General features: G+C 37.1%; 1 protein-coding gene across 1 annotated transcript in view; it reads right to left on the reverse strand.

Annotated features, from left to right (window-relative positions):
* The window catches only part of SLCO5A1 (solute carrier organic anion transporter family member 5A1), a 171,762-nt gene that overhangs the window by 99,676 nt on the left and 51,780 nt on the right, over positions 1 to 20,306 (reverse strand). Inside the window, exon 3 of the mRNA XM_069100092.1 lies at positions 4,750 to 4,882. Coding sequence (XP_068956193.1) covers positions 4,750 to 4,882 — 133 coding nt within the window. The remainder of the gene's footprint in view (positions 1 to 4,749; positions 4,883 to 20,306) is intronic.

A 20,306-nucleotide genomic window follows, 5' to 3' on the forward strand; every position in this document is an offset into this window, starting at 1 on the left:
TTCAAAGTAATCACTTTGGAAGACTATATACTTATTCCAATGATGTAACTACTACTACAAAAAATTTTTTTGGATTTTCTCTTTTTGGGATCTAGCCTTTGAAATTGTCTTGATAGGGACCTTGAAGGAAGTCTTAAGATCTGGGATGTATGTAGAAGAGTAAATCACCAAAGTGCATGATTTTCCTTGTATATTACTGGTCAGGAAGAGGTAGGACTAAATTGCTGAGGTCCACTCCCATGCTATTTTTCTGTGACTAACGCTTTTTATTTTTTAAACACAATCTCTTTCCAAACTAAAGTTAGATCTTATAATAAGCTCTTATTCCTCTTCATTCTACACCTCCAGGCTCTCAGGCACCATGTTGAATTCTATCCTCTGCCCTTGAAGCTTCAACTTGATAAATGCCTAGTCTTCCCCTCTATCCAAAGGTTTCCAATAAATGATGATGATGATGATGATTTGAAATTTTATAGCTCTCCACATTTTAAGTATTTTTTTTAATTAACTCATCTGATTCTTGCAACAACCCTATGAAGTAAGCAAGGCAGGAATGGTTGTTCTTTCTATTTTACATATGAGGAAACAAAGACTCAGGAATGATAATGACCCAAGTCAGAGCAAATGGTAAAACCAGAAATATAACCCTGGCCTTATGACTCCAAGTCCATTTCTCCCTCCATGGCAGTCACCTTACAAGTAACTATATTGTACAGTGAATTTTAAAGAATAAATAAATTATTTACTCATGTAAAATTTGCTCACATAAGTGTATGACTCCAGGGCATCTAGTTTGAGATGTAGGTAATGGAAATAGGTAATGCTAGGGACCAAAGCTCAAGGGAAAGCCTGAGGCTATGTGAGTGTACATGTGTGTTTGCATGTGCATGTGTGCGTGCATGTGTGTGTGTGCAATATCTGTGAGTCATCTCCATAGAAATAATTAGACCCATGAGAGTTTATGAGGTTACCAAGAGAAAGAATGCAAAGGGAGAAGAGGACAGAACCTTGTAGAATATTCACAATTAGAAAGTATAATATAGAAAATTGAGACAACAATGAAGACCGGAGGAGGGATCAGGCAGTAGAAAGAAGTCAGACTAGGAGAGAGTAGTGTCAACCATCTGGAAAATCCATTCCCTGGGAATACTGGGTAAAAAAAATTTCTCCTGAATATGTCCTAAATTTCAAACAAAAGATAGAAGACTACCAATGGTGCTAGCCAATTAGAAAATTAGTTTATTAGGCTGCTAGTTCCTTCACTAAAAACCATCTCTCATGCTTCATTGTGCAGTCAAGATGACTCTGAGTTCTCAATGTTATGGCAACGTGATACAAACTCTAACAAGCCAGCAAGACTGTATTTGTAGTCCAGTTATAGAACATGTGTCTGCCACCCAAGGAGCAGCCTTGCTCAATTTGGAGAGTCTCATCACCAGAAGGCTGGCCATCACCTGATGAATTATTTTTAGCCATAGTAGTTCATGAAGACAATGCAGTGAGGCAGAAAGGGACTGCTGCCTACATCAGTACAGGGAATACTGTTACCTGATAAAATCCAGAGTTTAAATATATATATATATTGGATTAAGGGTTCTACGGAAAATTCTAATCTTTTGGTTATTTGAACCAAAGTTTTCTGGCTTTGTTAGAAGCATAAATGCCTTCAGTATACAATAATACAATTGGATTTCCAAAAGTATATTGAATTTCACCATGTTGCATTTCATTTCTGAGACAAAAGTTCAGTCAGTATTTTTGCATTATCACTTGAAATCAATATCTTTTCCATCCTTCATATTAGAATGTTATTTCATTAACATGACCATAATTCTTCCCTCATTCACTTGTCAATCCTCTAGTTATAATATATATACAGAATCAAACAAAATGTTGCTATTTTAGTTAAGAAATTTGTTTAATTGAAAAATTAAATAACATTGCATTTTAATGCAAATTTGGCACACCTAAATCAAATATTAAAAAGACCTTGGCACACTTGAACAAATACTTTTTTGCATTTTGGAAGGAATATGACCTCTTAGCAGATGGTGAAGAAAAATATGGAGTTTTACAAGAAAGGAACAAGATTTCTGGAAATAAGCTAAGGAAAATACATCCATGAAAGCAAATCTTCAAAGAGACGGGATGAAAAACTAATGAAACTTAAAGCAATATATAAAGTGTCTCCCAAAATCCTTAGACATTAAAAAGTAAGGATTAAAAAAAAAGATATCATTAAAATGAATGGGGCAATATAACTCTCTAGCAACTGTCCCCCTTTGGTTTCCTCTTTTTGTTAAAAAAAAAAAAGAAAGAAAACCTTAAACTTTCCTTTTGAAAAAATCTAGTATGAGAAAACTGTCAGATCCATCAACATCTTGTCCAGATCAGCACTGTTATCTGTAAAATATCATTCAGGTATAAGATCACTATAATTGGCTTTATCCCACACAAAAATACCAAAACAAACTTTAGAATCCAAAATCTAAAGAAGGACCCCCCCCCCAAAAAAAGAGATGCAATTCAATAAATGTGGCACAAACACCAGAAACCACATGACAGAGACTGAAAGACTGGTAAGTTTACCTAGACATCATGTTGTATATATATGTATGACTTTGTTTACAATGCAAGTGGCAGATATTTTGAATTTTTTTTTAAAGAAATCAATGATCTGATGATGGCTGAGGCAGCAGCAGATATATCCAGATGTGGTTCCACATAGGCCAAGAAAACTCCAATGATGCTCTGGATCAATATTATACTTTGGGGCCTGCCTAAGACATTCTCAGTTGAGGGGTCAGGTTCCTATTCCTCCTGCCCCTGACATTGTTATTACTTCTAAAGCTCTGATGTGATGAACACTTTTCCGTCACTAAATTCAACCCACATCCCAAATCCTAGCCAGGGCTCAATATCTCAGACTTCACCTTTCTGCCTGATACAGGCCAACTCTGCTTAGACCTGGACTTCTCTGAAGTCTCTTTTCCAAATGACTCACCAGCCTGACCAGTCTACTTGGAAATTCGCACACTGCCTTCACAGACCCCATTCTTAAATCCTGCCACTGGAGGGTCTGGGGAAGGTAGTGCCTTCCCTTCTCATAACCCTTCCAACTTCGGCTTTCTTTCTATATCTTACCCTGTCCTCAGAGAAACTCCATTCCCTTCCCTACCAAATCTTAGCAGCAGAGGAAGTCCAATGTGACTCCCTTCCTCCCCAAAGTAAAATCTCCTAAAGTCTAAACTCCTCGAGACTAAGGATTATTTTATTTATCACATTTGTGGCTCTAGGGTCTGACACAGTGGTGGCACATAGGAGGTGTTCAACAAATGCCTATTCATTGATTAATTCTTTAGCAATGCAATTCTTACAATAATCTAATTGGGTAGTTAGAAGGGAATGGGAGACCAAGGCTGAAATCAAAAGTTTTACTGTGAGTTAAAAGATAAACCATCTTCCTGTCTTAACCTCCGGACTAACTCTAACTTCCTGTTTAAGCTAAGTCACTGACTGGACTTCTAAGAGTTTCCCCATATGTAAGCACTGAGATAATATTTCTTGGACTTTAATAACGAGCGTGGCTTTTTGTTACTGGGCTCTTTCATCTTCAAAGTGCATGGCTTATAAAAGGAGTGAAAATAAAAAGTGTTGCGCAGATTAATTAATTAATACTTGTAAAATACTTTGAAGACAGAAAGTGTTAAATGTTACCATTCTAATAACTTCACAAGTGTCAGGTTATTATTCCAGGTTAGTATTCCACACAAAATAAGCATTTGTCCTTTATACAGCTTGGAACATAGTATTTATCGCAGATTTTCCTAACTTTTCAATATGAAATTATTTTTAACTAATGGTTGCCTGTTTTGTGACCTCTAGTAATAGACACATATCAGCTTTCACATTTACAAAGTCCTTTATATTATCTCCCAACAATCCTGTAAGTATTGCAGATATTATTGTCCCCATTTTATAGATGAGGAAACTGAACCTTGGAGAGGTTAAGGGCTCTGCTTGTGATTACACACTTAATGAGCGTGAGGCAGGATCAGAGCTCTGGTCCAAATCCAAGAGGCGTCTATGAAATGAGTTTAGAGTTACAAACTTTGACACCACTTCTTACAAATCACAGTGAAACCCACCACATTGTGTCTGAGCTCTAGGCTTTCTATAAAACCTCAAAGGCCTCTGGAGGACCCTTGCAAAGCAACCACCTCCACCAGAGACTTGACTCTGTTAAGTCTTAAGTGTTAGACTCGCTTAGGTCCCACAAGACCTGGGCAAAGAGCTGCTCCTAATGCAGCTGCTATCTATGTGTAGGCTGCCAACCTCTGGCACAAAGGAAGGAATAAAAGGTTACTGGGGGAAAAGCAGTCACAAGGAAGTGGGTGATGGAAAGGTTTGGTAGAGAGTAACAAAGGGGAGACAACAGAGGGGGAACAGAAGATATTTAAGGGAGGTGGGCTAGAGAGTATAAAGAGGCACAACAGGAAGATGGTGAAAGGGGAAGGGGCACTCAAGTGGAGAGAGCCATGCAGGTGCAAATGCTTCCAAGTGATCCCACACCACTCTGCTGTTTAAGAACAAGCCCCCAACGCTACAGATCACTTGTGAGATATCACATCAGGAGTGATATCGCTAATCTGTCCATTTGGAGAGTTTTCCTGTGCAGTGCTGCAAGAGCACATGCAATCCCTCCTATCAGCATAACAGTGAATTGGGGGGAAAAAAATTATTTCTTACCAGTTTCCAATGAAACGAGGGTCATTCTGGTCAAGATGAACGGGCATTCTGGGATCAACATAAAAACCAATAAGAACTCCACCTAATAAATATCCTGCTGCAGGACCAAGTGCTCCCATGACATACATGATGGCTGAGAAAATAGAAGGGGAAAATCATGAACTACAGCAATTTATTTTGTGAAAGTTTTGCTATTTCTCTAAGTCAGCCAAAATTATAGCAGACATATGTCACCATCAGTCCATGAGCCAGCAAAGGTCCTTCAATGACTGGCAGTCTGGAAGACTTTGACAGGTGTTAATACTTTTGTTCTAAGCCTTATCCATTTATTTAACTAACTAATAATGACTGTTGTCCTCTTAGAAATCCTTAGGATATGAACATGGTGGGGGGGGGGGGTCAGAGATAGCAATTAGTCTAAAAAAAAAGGCAACAAGACACATTGATTACTTAGTCAAACCCAAAAAGTATCATTTTGAAAATCTTTAACGATACTATGGAGAAGTTTAATAAGTAGAGTAATAAGGACCCAAGTCCCAAGATAGGCACAATTTACTGATCACTTGCGGGTATTAGATCTTAATATGACACATATGTAAGCATATGCTGAGCACAAGACTAGTGCAAATTCCTACATGGTACAACACAGAATAAGTTGGTTGCCTGACTTTATTCCTAAACCCTCCAACATTATCTGGTAATAGCTAAGCATTCAAAAGCAACAGATAGGAAACAAAGACAAAATGTAAGGAAGAAGGGAGATAGAGGCAAGGGAGGGAGGGAAGGAAAGAGACAGAGAGAGGGGGAGAGAGAGAGAGAGAGAGAGAGAGAGAGAGAGAGAGAGAGAGAGAGAGAGAGAGAGAGAGAGAGAGAGAGAGAGAGACAGAGAGAGAGAGAGAGAGAGAGAGAGAGAGAGAGAGAGAGAGAGAGAGAGAGAGAGAGAGAGAGGGGGAGAGAGAGAGAGAGACAGAGAGAGGGGGAGAGAGAGAGAGAGAGAAATGGGATGGGGGGAGAAGACAGATTCAGAGAGAGAGAAAGAAAGAAAGTGAAACAGATTCAGAGACAGAAAACAGGAAAAATAAGTCACAAAGAAAGGATACATTGTGATCACAGCCTCCTGTACAAATGGAAAACATAAAGAGGTTGAGAGAGTTGGGAAGAGCATATTGGGCACAGAGTCTAAAATCTCTCTCCACTTCAAAACCCCTAGTACTTTACAGACTATTTCAGAATCAAAGAAGTCCTCAATAAGACATTTGGTTGTTTATCATCAAGTTATGCTTAGAAGGGAATGCATCCCTAAAGGGCTTGTGTTGTGGTTGTTTGTCCTTCCTTCTCCAAGAGGACCAATGACATCAGGAGGGTGCTGTCTTGACTTGCAAGTGAATTGGATTTAAGTGAGGCAGGGCTGTGCAAAGTCATCAGCCTCACTCTCTCCTCTAGAGTCACTGAAGTCCAATGGCAAGACATAAGTCAAGATGACTGCAGATGACCCCAGATACAGTGGGAGACCTTGGCCTGTTTAAGCTAAGGTCTTTTCCAGGTCTCAGTTTGTCTGAGACAACAGTAAAGAAAATGAAGTAGGAACAGTGTTAATCCATTAACACAACATGAAAAGAACTAGAAAGATCCCTTGCCCTACTGAAAAAGGGACAATAGTATCATCTTCTTTTAGAAAGTAAAGAATTTTTAAAATCATCATTTAGGATTAAGTGGTTTTATATCAAAAAGTTTTTTTTTAATATTGATTAGCATGCTTTTTAAGTGTTATAATCAGGTTTACCTTTTTTTCACTTATAAATTTAGAATATTAAATTCCTTGATGATCACAAAGAAACCTATATAACCAATTCTTCCTCCACCATCCCCATGGCTTTATTTTCCTCTTAAAACTCCATTATATTTTAGGAACATTCTTAACTTGGAATATGATCTGGATGCTGATCAGAATTGTGATTCTTAATTAGGAACTCATTCATTCATAAACATTGTTAAGCATCTATCATGTGCAAAGCATTTTGGTAACTACTAGTGGAGATACAAAGATAATTTTAAAAGATGTAAAAGCTAACAAGCTAAACCAAAGATGCTTTAAATCCCTGAATAAGCAAATTATTTTTCCTCTTTCCTGTAAGTAATGCTATTCTTACAGTGAGGCAAATGAAAATGAGCAAAGTGACTGTGCATTTTCTTAAACATCTGCTTCTAAATAAATGTTGACTAATCTTATCTCTCCAGTTACACATGCCTACAGTTGGCTAGGCAGCTCCATGGCACCTGTTCTCACTTCTTGCACTATTTCAAAAGAGAGAGAATCTTAAAGGAACATCTGATTGCACCAACCATGACTGAGCCATTAGACACTTGCCATTTTTAAACAGATGCTTAGTGGAAGCAAGGCAGCAAGCATTTGAAAGTCATTGTAGGCATTTTTATAAAACTTAGATAATCAAAGCAGACTTGAATAAATCCTTCCACCTCTTTTTTGTTACCTATTACAAATCAATAGCAAGTTTCTTTTTTGTTTTTAATTACAAGACATTCTTACATACAAGGGATAGAGAATTGAACATGCTATTTTTTTTTGCTTTTTTATTTTTGTGTTTTTGGAGGGGGGAAGGCAGGGCAGTTAAGTGTTAATTTAAATTTATTTAAATTTAATTTTATTTAAGTGTTGTTAAGTGACTTGCCCAAGGTCACATGGCTAGTAAGTGTTAAGTATCTGAGGTAGGATTTGAACTCTGGTCCTCCTGACTCCAGAGCCAGTGCTCTATTCATTGCGCCACCTAGCTGCCCCCGAACATACTATTCCACCAGTGTATGAAACTCCTTGGTGAAGAAACTGTCTCTAAAATTCAGGCTACCACATTCTCTGCAATTTAAAGCCTTAGATAGTTGTCTAGAGCACCAAAGATTAAGTGACTTGCCCTTAGTCCCACAGACAGCAACACTTGAATTCATGTCTTTCTAGCTCCAAGGCTGGCACTCTATCCACTATGTCAGGAAGGAAGGAAGGAAGGAAGGAAGGAAGGAAGGAAGGAAGGAAGGAAGGAAGGAAGGAAGGAAGGAAGGAAGGAACGAAGGATCTTCCAACCTACTTGGCTAACATTTAGAAAATCACTGCTCCCCCACTCTGATTCAGCATCCTAAAAAATACTTATTACATTAAAGCAGTAACTCAGTAAAATAAATGCAATCCCTCTAATATTCAAAGTCTTTCAACAGCTTCCCTACTGGCTACACTGTTAAGTCTACACTCCTTAATCAGTCATTCAATAGGATCCACAATTTGGACTTGAGCTTCTGTTAAGGGAGTATCGAGTGGTAGGAAAAGTACTGCACTAGGAATCAGAAGATATGGGTTTGAATCCTTGTTCTGCTCTTTATTTTGCTGTGTAACCTTAGGTAAATAACTTAATCTCTATTAGTTTCAGTTTCTATGTCTCCAAAACCTGCCTCCCTGCCAGGGTTGCTGTGAAGATTGAATCAGAAAAGCAGGATACAAATGTAAAACAAGGAGGTGGTATAAGCTGGAGTGTGGGCAGCTAGGTGGCTTAGCAGATAGAGTGCCTGGCCTGGAGTCAGGCAGATTGGAGATCAAATCTGGCCTCAGACACTTAGTAGCTGTGTGACCCTGGGCAAGTCACTTAACCCTGTTTGCCTCAGTTCCTCATCTATAAAATGAGATGGAGAAGGAAATGGCAAACTACTTCAAAATCTTTGCCCCAAAAAACCACCCAAATGGATTCATAAAGAGTTGGACATGAGTGAACAGCAAGATCCGGAGCAGTATTTCTTAACCCAAACTTTCCATCGCTCTAGTCATTTTTTTTTTCAGTTGTGTCCAGCTCTTTGTAACCCCATTTGGGGTTTTCTTGGCAAAAATACTGGAGTGGTTTGACATTTTATAGATAAGGAAACTGAGGCAAACAGGATTAAGTGACTTGTGCAATGTCACATAGCTAGTAAAGTGTCTGAGGCTGGATTTGAACTCAGGAAGATGAGTGCTCCTGACTCCAGGCCCGGCTCTGAATTCACTGTACCATTTAGTTACCCTTAACCCAAGCTAGAACTGACCAAATACTTAAATGTTCTACTTCCTCAGTTTGCCCAGTCCTTCACGACAATGAGCATTAAAAGCCAAAGAAAAGGGACTAGTGGGGGAGATGTGGAAGGGGAGAAGCATGCAGAGAGAAAGAAGGGTCATACACTTCAGCTGGAGATGGGTTGAACAAATGGTGATACATGACTATATGGAAAATTATTGTACCATAAGAAATGACCAGGTGATTTCAAAGAATCTTGGATAGCATAAACTGAAGCAGAGTAAAGTGAACAAAATCAGAAGAACACTTTATACATGGACAATGCTATAAAGAAAAAAAAAACTTTGAAAGACTTAAAAGCTCTGGTTGGTGCAATGACTGACCTTATATGTGAAGAAACACATGTTACCCATCTATCTCCTTGACAGAGAGGTGCTGAAGTCAAGGTGCAGAAAGAGACATGTATCTTTGCCTATGTCCCTATATAGATTCATCTTGGTTTACTATGCTTATTTGCTACAAAGGTTTTTTTTTTCCTTCCTTTTCTTGGTTTTTAATTGGGGGAGGGGTATTATGGAGAATAAAGAGTTAACAATAGTAACAGAAAAAGAGAGAGCCATGGTAATATCTTTTAAAAGGCAAAAAAAACAAAAAAAAAGTTAACAGAAAGAAGTTCAGAACAAAGCCCAGATAAGCAGGACCATACTGAAAGTAAGGTGTAAGATTTTTTATTCATTTTTTTTAAAGCAAATAGTACGAAATGAGATTCATGGTTACAGATTCAATCATCTTTCTTGTTTTGTAGTGTAAATGGAAACTATATTTTTTAGTATTTAAGTTCAAAATTTTAAAAATTATAAATGATACAAAAAACAAATAAACCTGTTGAATAGAGCCTAATATGAAGGGAACTAAGGAGTAGGAAGAGAATATTAAAAGTAACAAGCTATAAAATTTGGGAATAGTACTAAAAATGAAGTCAAAATGGCATAAATTACTACCAGTTGCTCATTTTCCAGAGTCTTCCAAGGATTAGAAAGGATCCTGGCAGTAAACCTGAAAGTTTTTCAGCACTCCACAGCACTCCAAACTCAAAAACAAATCAAACATTTCTATGATTCCCAATCAGAGTTTATACAGTTAGTGATTGATTGACTAACTGGAACATAAAAATACAATGGAGAGCCTTGTATAAAATCTGTTTGGGGGGTCAGTAATAATATCCACCTTTTCAGTCCTATATCAGTTTTATTGTAGGACATTTTTACAATTTAGTCAGATACGATTTGACTCTGTATATACAAATCCTAATCAACCAGGTTGCTAGTTTATTTTTTTTAGTAGATATTCTATCTACTAAATATCTACTAAAATCATAAGTGTCTTCTGCATTTTTAGTCCAGGCTTCCCAACCCAGACATCACATACATCCAAATGAGAGTCTAAAACAAAGTAACTATGAGCAGAAATTGGAAGGTCTGTTATACTAGTGTAATCCAAGCAAAACAGGATTTTTTTGCTGTTTTTCTGGATTGAGTTTTAGCTAATCAAGTGCCTTTGAGACTCATCATTGATTTTATTAAAAGTCTTTGATTGGAAACAGTATACATTGTATTGCCCTTAATAGGCCTAAGCGAGTTTGAAAATCTTCCCCTGACCCTTAATAGGCCAAATGTAATCACATGGGAGCCCATGGTGGGAGGAGCTTGACAAAAGGGTGGAACAGGAGAGAGCAGATTCAGAGCATGAGCAGGGCTGGGAGAAGGGAGAACTGAAAAAGAGAATGTTGGTGATATAGGTGCTGTCTTTTGTTCTGTGTTGATTTCTCAGATAGAAGCCCTGTCTGTTGTTCTGTATTGGTTTCTCAGGCAGAAAGTGAATTGAGATGATAATGCTGGTAATGTGTGTAAATATTGTTGTAGCCCTGTTAAGCTTTGTTTTCCCAGAAGCAGAAATTGTGAAGAGCTTGGAGTGGGGCAGTCCCCGTGATCTTAGATATGGAACAACAGCAGACAGCTGCCTATGTATGAATCCAGACAAGAGTTGGGAGTGGTCAGCCCATGGAGGAAGAGACATGGGGTTTGGAAGCCAGCCTCCCAGCCTCAAGTCAAAGTCAAAAAGGACTTTGTTTTGGATACTTTATATTGACTGATGAAATTTGTAACTTACTGTGACTTGGGAGTGGATGGCATTTGTACTTTCTGCTATCCCTTAAAGATGATTGGAAGTCAGCCTCTAGTCAAGATGAAAGATGATTTTACTTGGATACTCTGTATTGACAGGAGATTGTAACTTACTGTGACCTAGGGGTAGATGTTGTATTTTCTGCTACCCCTTAAAGATGACTATAAGATATACTGAATGATATATTTTGTTTAAGACTATATGGCCACCTTAGTAATAAGTTGTTATGTGTTATACTGTTACAAATATTATGTTTCAGTTTCCTGAATATTATGCTTTAGTTTATTGCTGAATAAATAGAGTTCATTATATTATGTGATTAGACCCTTAAAGTTATTTACAGCAAATGTCCTCAGGAGAGTTGCTCATGATTGGCTTTACAACTAGATACTTGAGTTCCATTTATACAAAGAGTAGAAACTCACATGAAGTACACAACTGTATTAAAATTACTAACGGGGATCCCACAGAACCACAGAATCTAAGAGATGGAAAGGATCTCAGAAGTCATCCAGTCCAACCAGTAGAGGAGCAATAATCCCCTCTACAACAAGTGAACATCCAGTTCACAAGAAGGCCTCTAGTGAAAGTGAACTTACAGCCTCTTTACTTTTAGACAGCTCTCATTGATAAGATATTCCTCCTCCCCTTTAACCTAACTTTATCTCTGCAAATTACATACATTTCTTCTAGTTTGGCCCTCCAAGACCAAAAAGAACAGGTCAAACAATTCTTCCTTCAAACTTAACCTTCAAACACTTGTACATAGTTAATTGTGTCCCACTTCAATCTTCTTTTCTTCGACTGATCCTCTCATGTGACATAGACTCAAGGCACTTGACCGCACTAAATGATCTCTAACTCATTAATGTCCTTCCTAAAATTTGGTGCCCAAAACTGAAAACAATTTGTTGAATGGCATCTGATGACTAAGCTTTTATTAATATAGACTAAGATTAAATTACTTTTTTTGCTAACACATTAAAGTTTAAGATCTATTATCTAAAATTACAAGCCCAAAAATTCAAGTTAAGCCCTCTCTCTGGGAGAAAGATAAGGAAACTAAAAAAAAAAGAATGCATAATCATACAATAAACTTACTTGTAGATGTATCCAAGATTAGAAAAGCTTTTATTATAGTTGATTCAAATTTTTCTATAGAAAATTATATAGGAAGCAATAAAATATAATTCAAGAAAGTTCTGTTCTATCTTTTTTTGTAGTTCTGTTCTTTTAACAATCCCTAAATTTTTTTAAAAATTAAATGAAAATTTTTATTTGACACTTTGTAATCCCAAGAAATTATCTCCAAATCATCTTTAATGCTTTGGCAATAGCACAGTGCACTTAATCCATCTGTCATTCCTGATCTTGCATTAATTTCAACACAAAATTTAACAAAAATCATTCTGAGAATTAATCTTCTGAATATACAAATACATACACACACACCCCACACACAGCTCCTTCTCTTGATTTTGCTATCAATTGCTAATAGTACCATTAATTCTACCAGTCAATCATGCTTGAAACCTCAACATCTAATTTGACCTAGTCTTCTTTCTTCTCATTAATCAGTAAATTACATTAGTTCTTTTCAATGTTCCAAGTCCATAGTCTCCTATCCATTCTCATTGCCACGACTTTAACCTATAATTTCTTCATTCCCTGAGGCAGTATAGTATTAGATCTAAAATCAGAGACTATTAATTCAAATCTTGCATTAGCCATTTATGACCTGTGTGACCTTGAGCAAGACTCTTCGCCTATCTGGGCTTCCACTTCCTCATTTCTAAAATGAGGAGGGAGGGCTAAATGACCTGTAAGGAATCTTAGAGGCAGTTAGAGGACAAAGTGAATCAGTGCTGAGTCTAATATCGGAGACATGAGTTCAAAACCATCCTCAGACACTAGCTCTGTGACCTTGGACAAGTCACTTAGCCTCTATCTGCCTCAATTTCCTCAACTGTAAAATGAGGATTATAATAGTAGTATTTACCTCCCAGGTCTGTTGTGAAGACCAAATGAGATAATATTTATAAAGCACTTAGCACAGCACCTGGTACATATTAGGTACTTAATAAATGCATGTTCTCGTCCCCTTCCAGATCTATGTCTATTCTACTTCTATGAGTCTATGATCCTCCATAACCTAAATTAATGCAATAATCTCCTCATGTACGTGACCTCCACTATTTCCACCTATATACTCCATCATTCAAAAACTATCAATCAATCCCTCATCATTATCAACATGATAAATGCTAAATTTTATAACTTGTCAGTCAAAGAAAGGAAATAAGCATTTATCAAGTACCTACTATGTGCCAAGCACTGTGCTAAGCCTTCTACAAATAGAACCTCACTTGACCAAAGCTTTCTTTTTATCTAACATTACCTCCTTCACAAACACTCCAGTCCTGTCAGGCTTTTCATTCACTGATAAATATGCCGTGTGCATTTCAACTCTCTCCTTCTCTGAATCTTACCCATCCTTCAAGGATCCTCCATGAATCCTTTTCCTGAAAGCTAGGTCTGAGACTTCTTTCTTATCTGAACTCAGTACCATCTTTTATCTGTTCTATTCGGGAAAACCCAGAAAAGAAAGTTCTTGTCACCAAAGTCTTTGGCACCATCAAATGATTCAATATCTGAAAGAGAGGTGTTTTTATTAAAAGAAATGACACTAAAAAAGATTCATTACCCTCTGAACCCTAAGGATCATTGGGCCTTTCCATGTGACTTGGAGGTGAAACTTCTTATATATGTTTTCTTCCCCCATTAGAACGTTAGCTCCTTGAGAAACAGAGACCATATCCCTTTTCTGTCCTCTGTGCTTAATGCACTACACTGTGCGTGGTAAAGGCTTAATAAATGCTTTTTTTTGTTCATTCTTTAAGCAAGTAATATTATATAATTATATGCCTTCTTTATCAACTAGATTATAACTCCTTGAGAACAAGAACCATTTAGAAATATCTGAAAAGACTTGTTGAAAAGACTGACGCAAAGTGAACTGAGCAGAACCAGGAGAACAATTCATACAACAAAAACATTGTAAAGATAATCAACTTTGAAATACTCAGGAATTCTGATCAACACAATGAACAACCACAAAAATCTCATGATGTGGGGCAGCTAGGTGGTGCAGTGAGTAAAGTGTAGGCTCCAGAGTCAGGAGGACCCAAGTTCAGTTCTGGCCTCAGACACTTAACACCCACACAAAAAAAAAACTAGCCGTGTAACCTTGGGCAAGTCACTTAACCCCAATTGTCCTCCAAAAAGCAAAAAAAAAAAAAAATCTCATGATGAAACATGCTTCCCACCTCAGATAGAGAACTGAGGGACTCAGAATACAAATGAAGCATATTTTCTTTTCATTTTCATTTTCTTTCTTTTTCTATATTTTTACATGGTTGGTATAGGAATGGCTTTGCATGTTTATATATATATATATTTGTACTGAGTTTTGTTTTTCTTGCCTTTTCAATGGGTGCAGGAGAGAGAAAGGGGAGGGAGAGTATACAGAAATGAAAATAAAATTGAATTTGAAGAGAAAAATCTAAAGTAGATAAATCAGAAAATAACTAGATAAGAGAGAATGGTACCTAACTATATGCACTTTTAAAATATTTTTAAAATCTTGTTCCAAATGATGTATTATCTATTCAGCTTTAGTAATTAAAATAAGTATTTGTTGGGGGGGGTGATATTTTAAGGAGAGAGCAGAAACCATGAATTAGACTTTTATGTAAATTTATACAGTCCCTTGATCTCTCAAGACCCCAGGTCTCTTGTTCAGTGACTAAGTACAAACTAGTCTACTATATCTACTAGCTGGAACCAGACTCCAGATTGTGCTTTAGCCTCACACTCCATCCAGCCATCCACCAGACTATCTTGCCATCTGTTCCTTCTGAGCTCTCTCTCTCTCTCTTTCTACCTCTTGTTGGGCACAGGAATCAAATCAATAGTACCATTGCTTCTGGGAGGAATGTGCCAATTCACTGCCCAAATGTACTCACTCATCCCTGACTCCATAGTCTCAAAAATCACTTCCTTGGCCACCACTCCCCTTTAGGTATTGAGGACTATCTATCTTTTTGTATATGTTTCCTCAGTGTTTAAGCACAATGTCTGAGATATGCTAAGCAATTAAAAATACTTTTTATTTTGTTCATTCATTTGATTTAAGAGCAAATCTTTTTTAAGAGTATACTATGACGCTAGTGAATATGGGGGGAAAGCAATATCAGTACTTTTTTTTTTTCTCAGAGAATAGAACAGAGCAGAGTATATTTCTAGACTTCAGCGTGTGTCTAGCATCCCTCCCATGGGTAACCATAAGTACCTGTGGTAAAGCTCAACCAAATGCCAGCTACTATTCTTGTTCAAAATTAGCAGCCCCTCCCCCCATCAATGTTATTAATGAAGTTATTTTAAAAGAGTAGAAAATCCACTGAATTGTTCAGTGTTTGGAAGTCACCACTACCTTCTAAATCCACAATATCTTGGCTATTTCACCTTGAACCCATAGATTGCTCCCTTCCATATAAATCAAACCAAAGGTACCCAAGAAGTCTTTTCTATTTCCTATGACTCCAAAGCCCCCCATTTTATATAAACTTTTATACTGTTATCACTAAAGTGATATTCTCTAAACATTCTATCTTCCCTTCCATGACTTCACCTAGACTGTTCCCTCATACCTGGAATACATTCCCTCCTTCCCTCCACCTCTTAGAATCTTTAGCTTCCTTGAACATGGGGTGCCACCTTCTATTACAAAGTCTTTCCTAACTTCTATGGCCCCAGTTGTGACTGCTTTCTCCCACCTCAAATTACCATATGTTTATGTATCTGTACATAGATCATATCCCCTAACAAAATGCAAAGATCCTTGAGGGCAGGGACTACTGTCACTATTGTCCCTCTATCCCCAACACCAGTAGAGTGCTTATTACATCATAGACACCTAATAAATGTTTGTTAAATGTAACTGAATAATTACAAGGACACATATACATACTACAAACAAATTCAGATTATGTAAATATTAATACATATCTACAACGTTAGAGGTAGTTGATACAGCTTAAAAGACATATGTCTATATGATCATAAAAAGATCTCTAGATTGAAATTACTTTAAAAGGGAAAATATTCAAGTAAAAGAAGGAAATCAGGTTAACCTGAATGAAGAAAAATTTCCCTGATGAATCATTACTTTAAAATGTGAATTATCTGAAAACAACCTGGTGACCTATGAATAGCAACTGCCACTTTTTCAATTTTGTTGGACATTTTACTGAAATTGAATTTATGCTTCCCAAAGTTACATGAAAAATGCTGGGGAAAGATAACTTGGATCTCAAAATTAATAATCATTCTAATTATTAAATATAAAAGCCCAGAGTCTTGAAAAAGAAAAAAAAGTTAGGCCAATCTTAGAGCAAGTTTGCAAGGAAACCAATATTTTTATAAATGTTAAAGATAGATTTCGCAGTAAATGGGTTTTTTTTTTCAAACTACTAATGGTTCCTGTCATTAAAAGCATCATCTAGGAGCATGGTCATTATGGAAGAATTAAAGGAAACATTTTTGTATAACTCATCTAGCACACCTCCCCTCCACAATACTCCAGATTTATTTCTAATTCATTGTGATTTATTTTTCCAGTCTAGGACAGTTTAGAGAAATAAGACAGATTCAGGGTAGGGAGGAGCAGTCACAAGAAGGGGAGGCAGAGATGAATACTGAGTAAGAAATAAGTTGCAGAAAAATAGTTCTGAGTACAGGCACATAACAATGACTCGGTTCCACCCTTTAGCTGATCACATAAAGCTGCAATTGGATAACCAGGGCAAAGGTCCTGAAGCCAAAGGGGAACTAGGAGTTCAGTTGTTCTGAACCTGTAAAAACTAGTGGGCTGGGGGCAGCCAGGTAGCACAGCGAGTAAGAGTACTGGCCCCAGAGTCAGGATGACCTGGGATCGAGTCCAGGCTCAGACACTTAGCACCCACCCAGAAACACCTGGCCATGTAACCTTGAGCAAGTTACTTAACCCCAATTGCTTAGGGGCGGCCAGGTTGCTCAGTGAGTAAGAGCACCAGCCCCAGAGTCGGGATGACCTGGGATCGAATCCAGGCTCGGATACTTAGCACCACACCCAGAAATAACTGGCCGTGTAACCTTGAGCAAGTTACTTAACCCCAATTGCTTTAAAAAGAAAAAAAAACTAGTGGGCTGACAATGAATGATTCCTGCCTCTGTCTACTGAACTCAACCACACACTACTGAAACTCAGCTAACAAACTCAAACATGTGTCAGGAACCAGAAGAACTGTAGCACCAATGCAATATTCATAGCACCCACAGTCACTCTAAAAATGTCCACAAAGTGCTCAATCACAAAATATAACAGACTCTCCATATAGAAGACAGAAGCAAAACATTTATTCAGACACCAGAAAACCAAATCCCAACATCAGGAAGCTGAAGCCATCATAGCAACATAGAAATTAATGCACCACCACATAGCAGAGAGCCAAACCATCCCTTAGCCTTCCTACCAACCAATATTTGACCAATATTTACTCACAAGCCTTACTGACTCCCTGAGAAGTGTCCTCTCCTCCTCCCAGTCTATCTAGCTCTGACTCCTAGCTTCCTGTGGGTTCTGCTCCAACCTTCAGCAAACTCTTCCCACCACAGGCTCCATGTGATTACATTCAGCCTATTAGGGGGCAGAGGTTATTTTTAAAGTAGGGAAGGTCTTCAAATTCTCTTAGGCTTAAGGGACAGGGAAGATCTTCAAATTACCATCACCATTACAAGAATTCAGACTAGGAGAGCAATGAAAAAATCTTTCCTGTGATCAGATCACTTAGGGAATTATGAAAACTTGCAAACTCCCACTGTAAGCTATTCAACAGAAGGGTTTAAAATAACAGAAGTTCAGCACAGATAACCCCTTTAGAAATGTGAAGAAGCCAGTACTAACATAACCTAAAGAAAAAAGAAGAAGCCAATTACAAAGAGATACTATGGAGATAGAGGAGGTCAGTATACAAATACAGAAGATGACAATGACTTAAAAGTATTTACAGGAAAAACTTCAAAGAAAAATGCATATTTGACACAAGTTCAATAAGAATTCATAGAAGTGTTTAGAGAAAGAGTTAAGAATTTTTTTTTTAAAATTTAAGTTGAATGAAAAGAGTAATGGAAAAAAATGTAAGAAAGAAATGAGTTATACAAAAAAGATATGAAAAAGGAACTAATAACTTGTTTTTTTTAAGCTATAAAACCTGACTGAAGAAAATAAATGAAAAGAAAAAAAGCTTTAAATCCTTGAAAATTAGAATTGACCAAGTGGAAGCTAATGACTCCATGAAACATCAAGCAATATTTAAACAAGTTTAAAAAAATAGGAAAATAGAAGAAAATGTGAAATATCTCATGGGAAAAACAAGTGACCTGGAAAATAGGTGAGGAAAGATAATTTAAGAATCATTGGATTACTGGAAGCCATGGGGAAAATATTTTAGAACCTATACATAGTATTTCAAGAAATAATAAAACTACATAGATATCTTAGAACCATAACAGAAAGTAGAAGTTGAAAAAAAGCAGGCAGAGCTGCTGGGAGCGGCATAGATGCTGAGCAATTGCTGTGAGTGAGGAGAGGAGGATCTTTGCCTGAGGTAGCCTGTTCTGTTTTGAAGGCTTGAGAATGTGGGTATTTACTGCATTAACTATGTGGGCCAACTCTGTAGCTACTGTGATGGCTTTGACTTTCTGGTTTGGGGACTCAGGTTTCTGGTATTTGAATAAATGTCCTAGCTATGTCCCCCACATAGAGAGCCTATTACATTTTCTGATTAATAACCATATCAGCATATTTATAGTTACTGTAGGCATTGTGAATACTGCATTGTTGATATAACTACTCTGTGTGTGTACCAAGTAATAAATAAAATAAATATATATACACATACATACACAAATTATAAATATATATACACACACATATCTATAGATATATCTATATATAACAGGTATATACACATATGTATGTATATAGATAGATATAACAGATATATGTGCATGTATGTATATATGTATATAGATATGTATCAGGTATGTATGTGTATGTGTGTATGTGTATACACATATACATACATACCAGGTACACACACACACATACACACACACAGAATAATAGGCTAGGCTAGATACCAGACAAAATGATGTCTAGGTGGTAAAATGGATAATAGTAAAAATGGTGGAAATAAAGAGAAACATAAATTGATAGGTATCTTGGGATACCCAGTAACCATCAAGTTGCCTTCATTTAACTCTCAAGATTGCTCTAGTAAAGCATACTTGTTTAACTTTATTTTTCTTGATTTTTTTTGTTTTTGTCTTTGCAACATAGTTAATATGGAAATATGTCTTGCATGATATGTATAATTGATATCATATTGCTTTCCTTCTCAATGGGTGGGGGAAGGACAGAAGGGAAAAATTCTGGAACTAAAAATTTTTTTAATAAATATTTAAAATAAGGGAAAAAAAGATTGATCTGCCCAAGAATCCACATGAACAGTTCATAGCTCTCATAATTTACCTAAGTTCTAGAATACAGATTTGGTATGGCAGTGAAACTGTCTGAAAAACTTTCTAAAAAACCCTTCTTCATAAGAAATGAATCAGTTGGGGCAGCCAGGTAGCACAGCGAGTAAGAGCACCGGCTCCAGTGTTGAGAAGACCTGGAGATCGAATCCCGGGCTCAGACACTTAGCACCCACCCAGAAACACCTGGCCGTGTAACCTTGAGCAAGTTACTTAACCCCGATTGCTTTAAAAAAAAAAAAAGAAAGAAAGAAAGAAATGAATCAGTCAAACCATAAAATTGGACTTTGCTTCAAAAGATATTTTAGAGCTATTGATGGTTACTAAACTATTAAATTAGGAGGGGGGAGGGGTTGGGGGAGAGTCCTGGCTATAGTCTTTAAGTTATAGGAGGAAGGAGGATGGTAGTGTGGATAGAACAAGAAAAAACAAATTTTTCATGGTAACAAATGGATCTATAATCCCTGAAGAAATAACTCAAACGTTGAAAAGCATCAAAATGTCTTTGCAGTTACAAGCAGACTCAGTCATTCTAGTAACTGGATGATAAATGGATGAGCTTCAAGTTGCTGTTCCAGCATCTTAGAATTCAAGCTTCCATTCCACTTAGTAGAGTATTTCAAGGATCCTTGATTTCATTGCTGCTGGCACTCTCCCTACCAATTCAATTCAACAAAGACATATTAAATA

This window comes from Petaurus breviceps, unplaced genomic scaffold, assembly GCF_028583685.1.
Source record: "Petaurus breviceps papuanus isolate PSGF00001 unplaced genomic scaffold, PetGlider_PUasm1.0 38, whole genome shotgun sequence".
Lineage (NCBI taxonomy): Eukaryota > Metazoa > Chordata > Mammalia > Diprotodontia > Petauridae > Petaurus > Petaurus breviceps.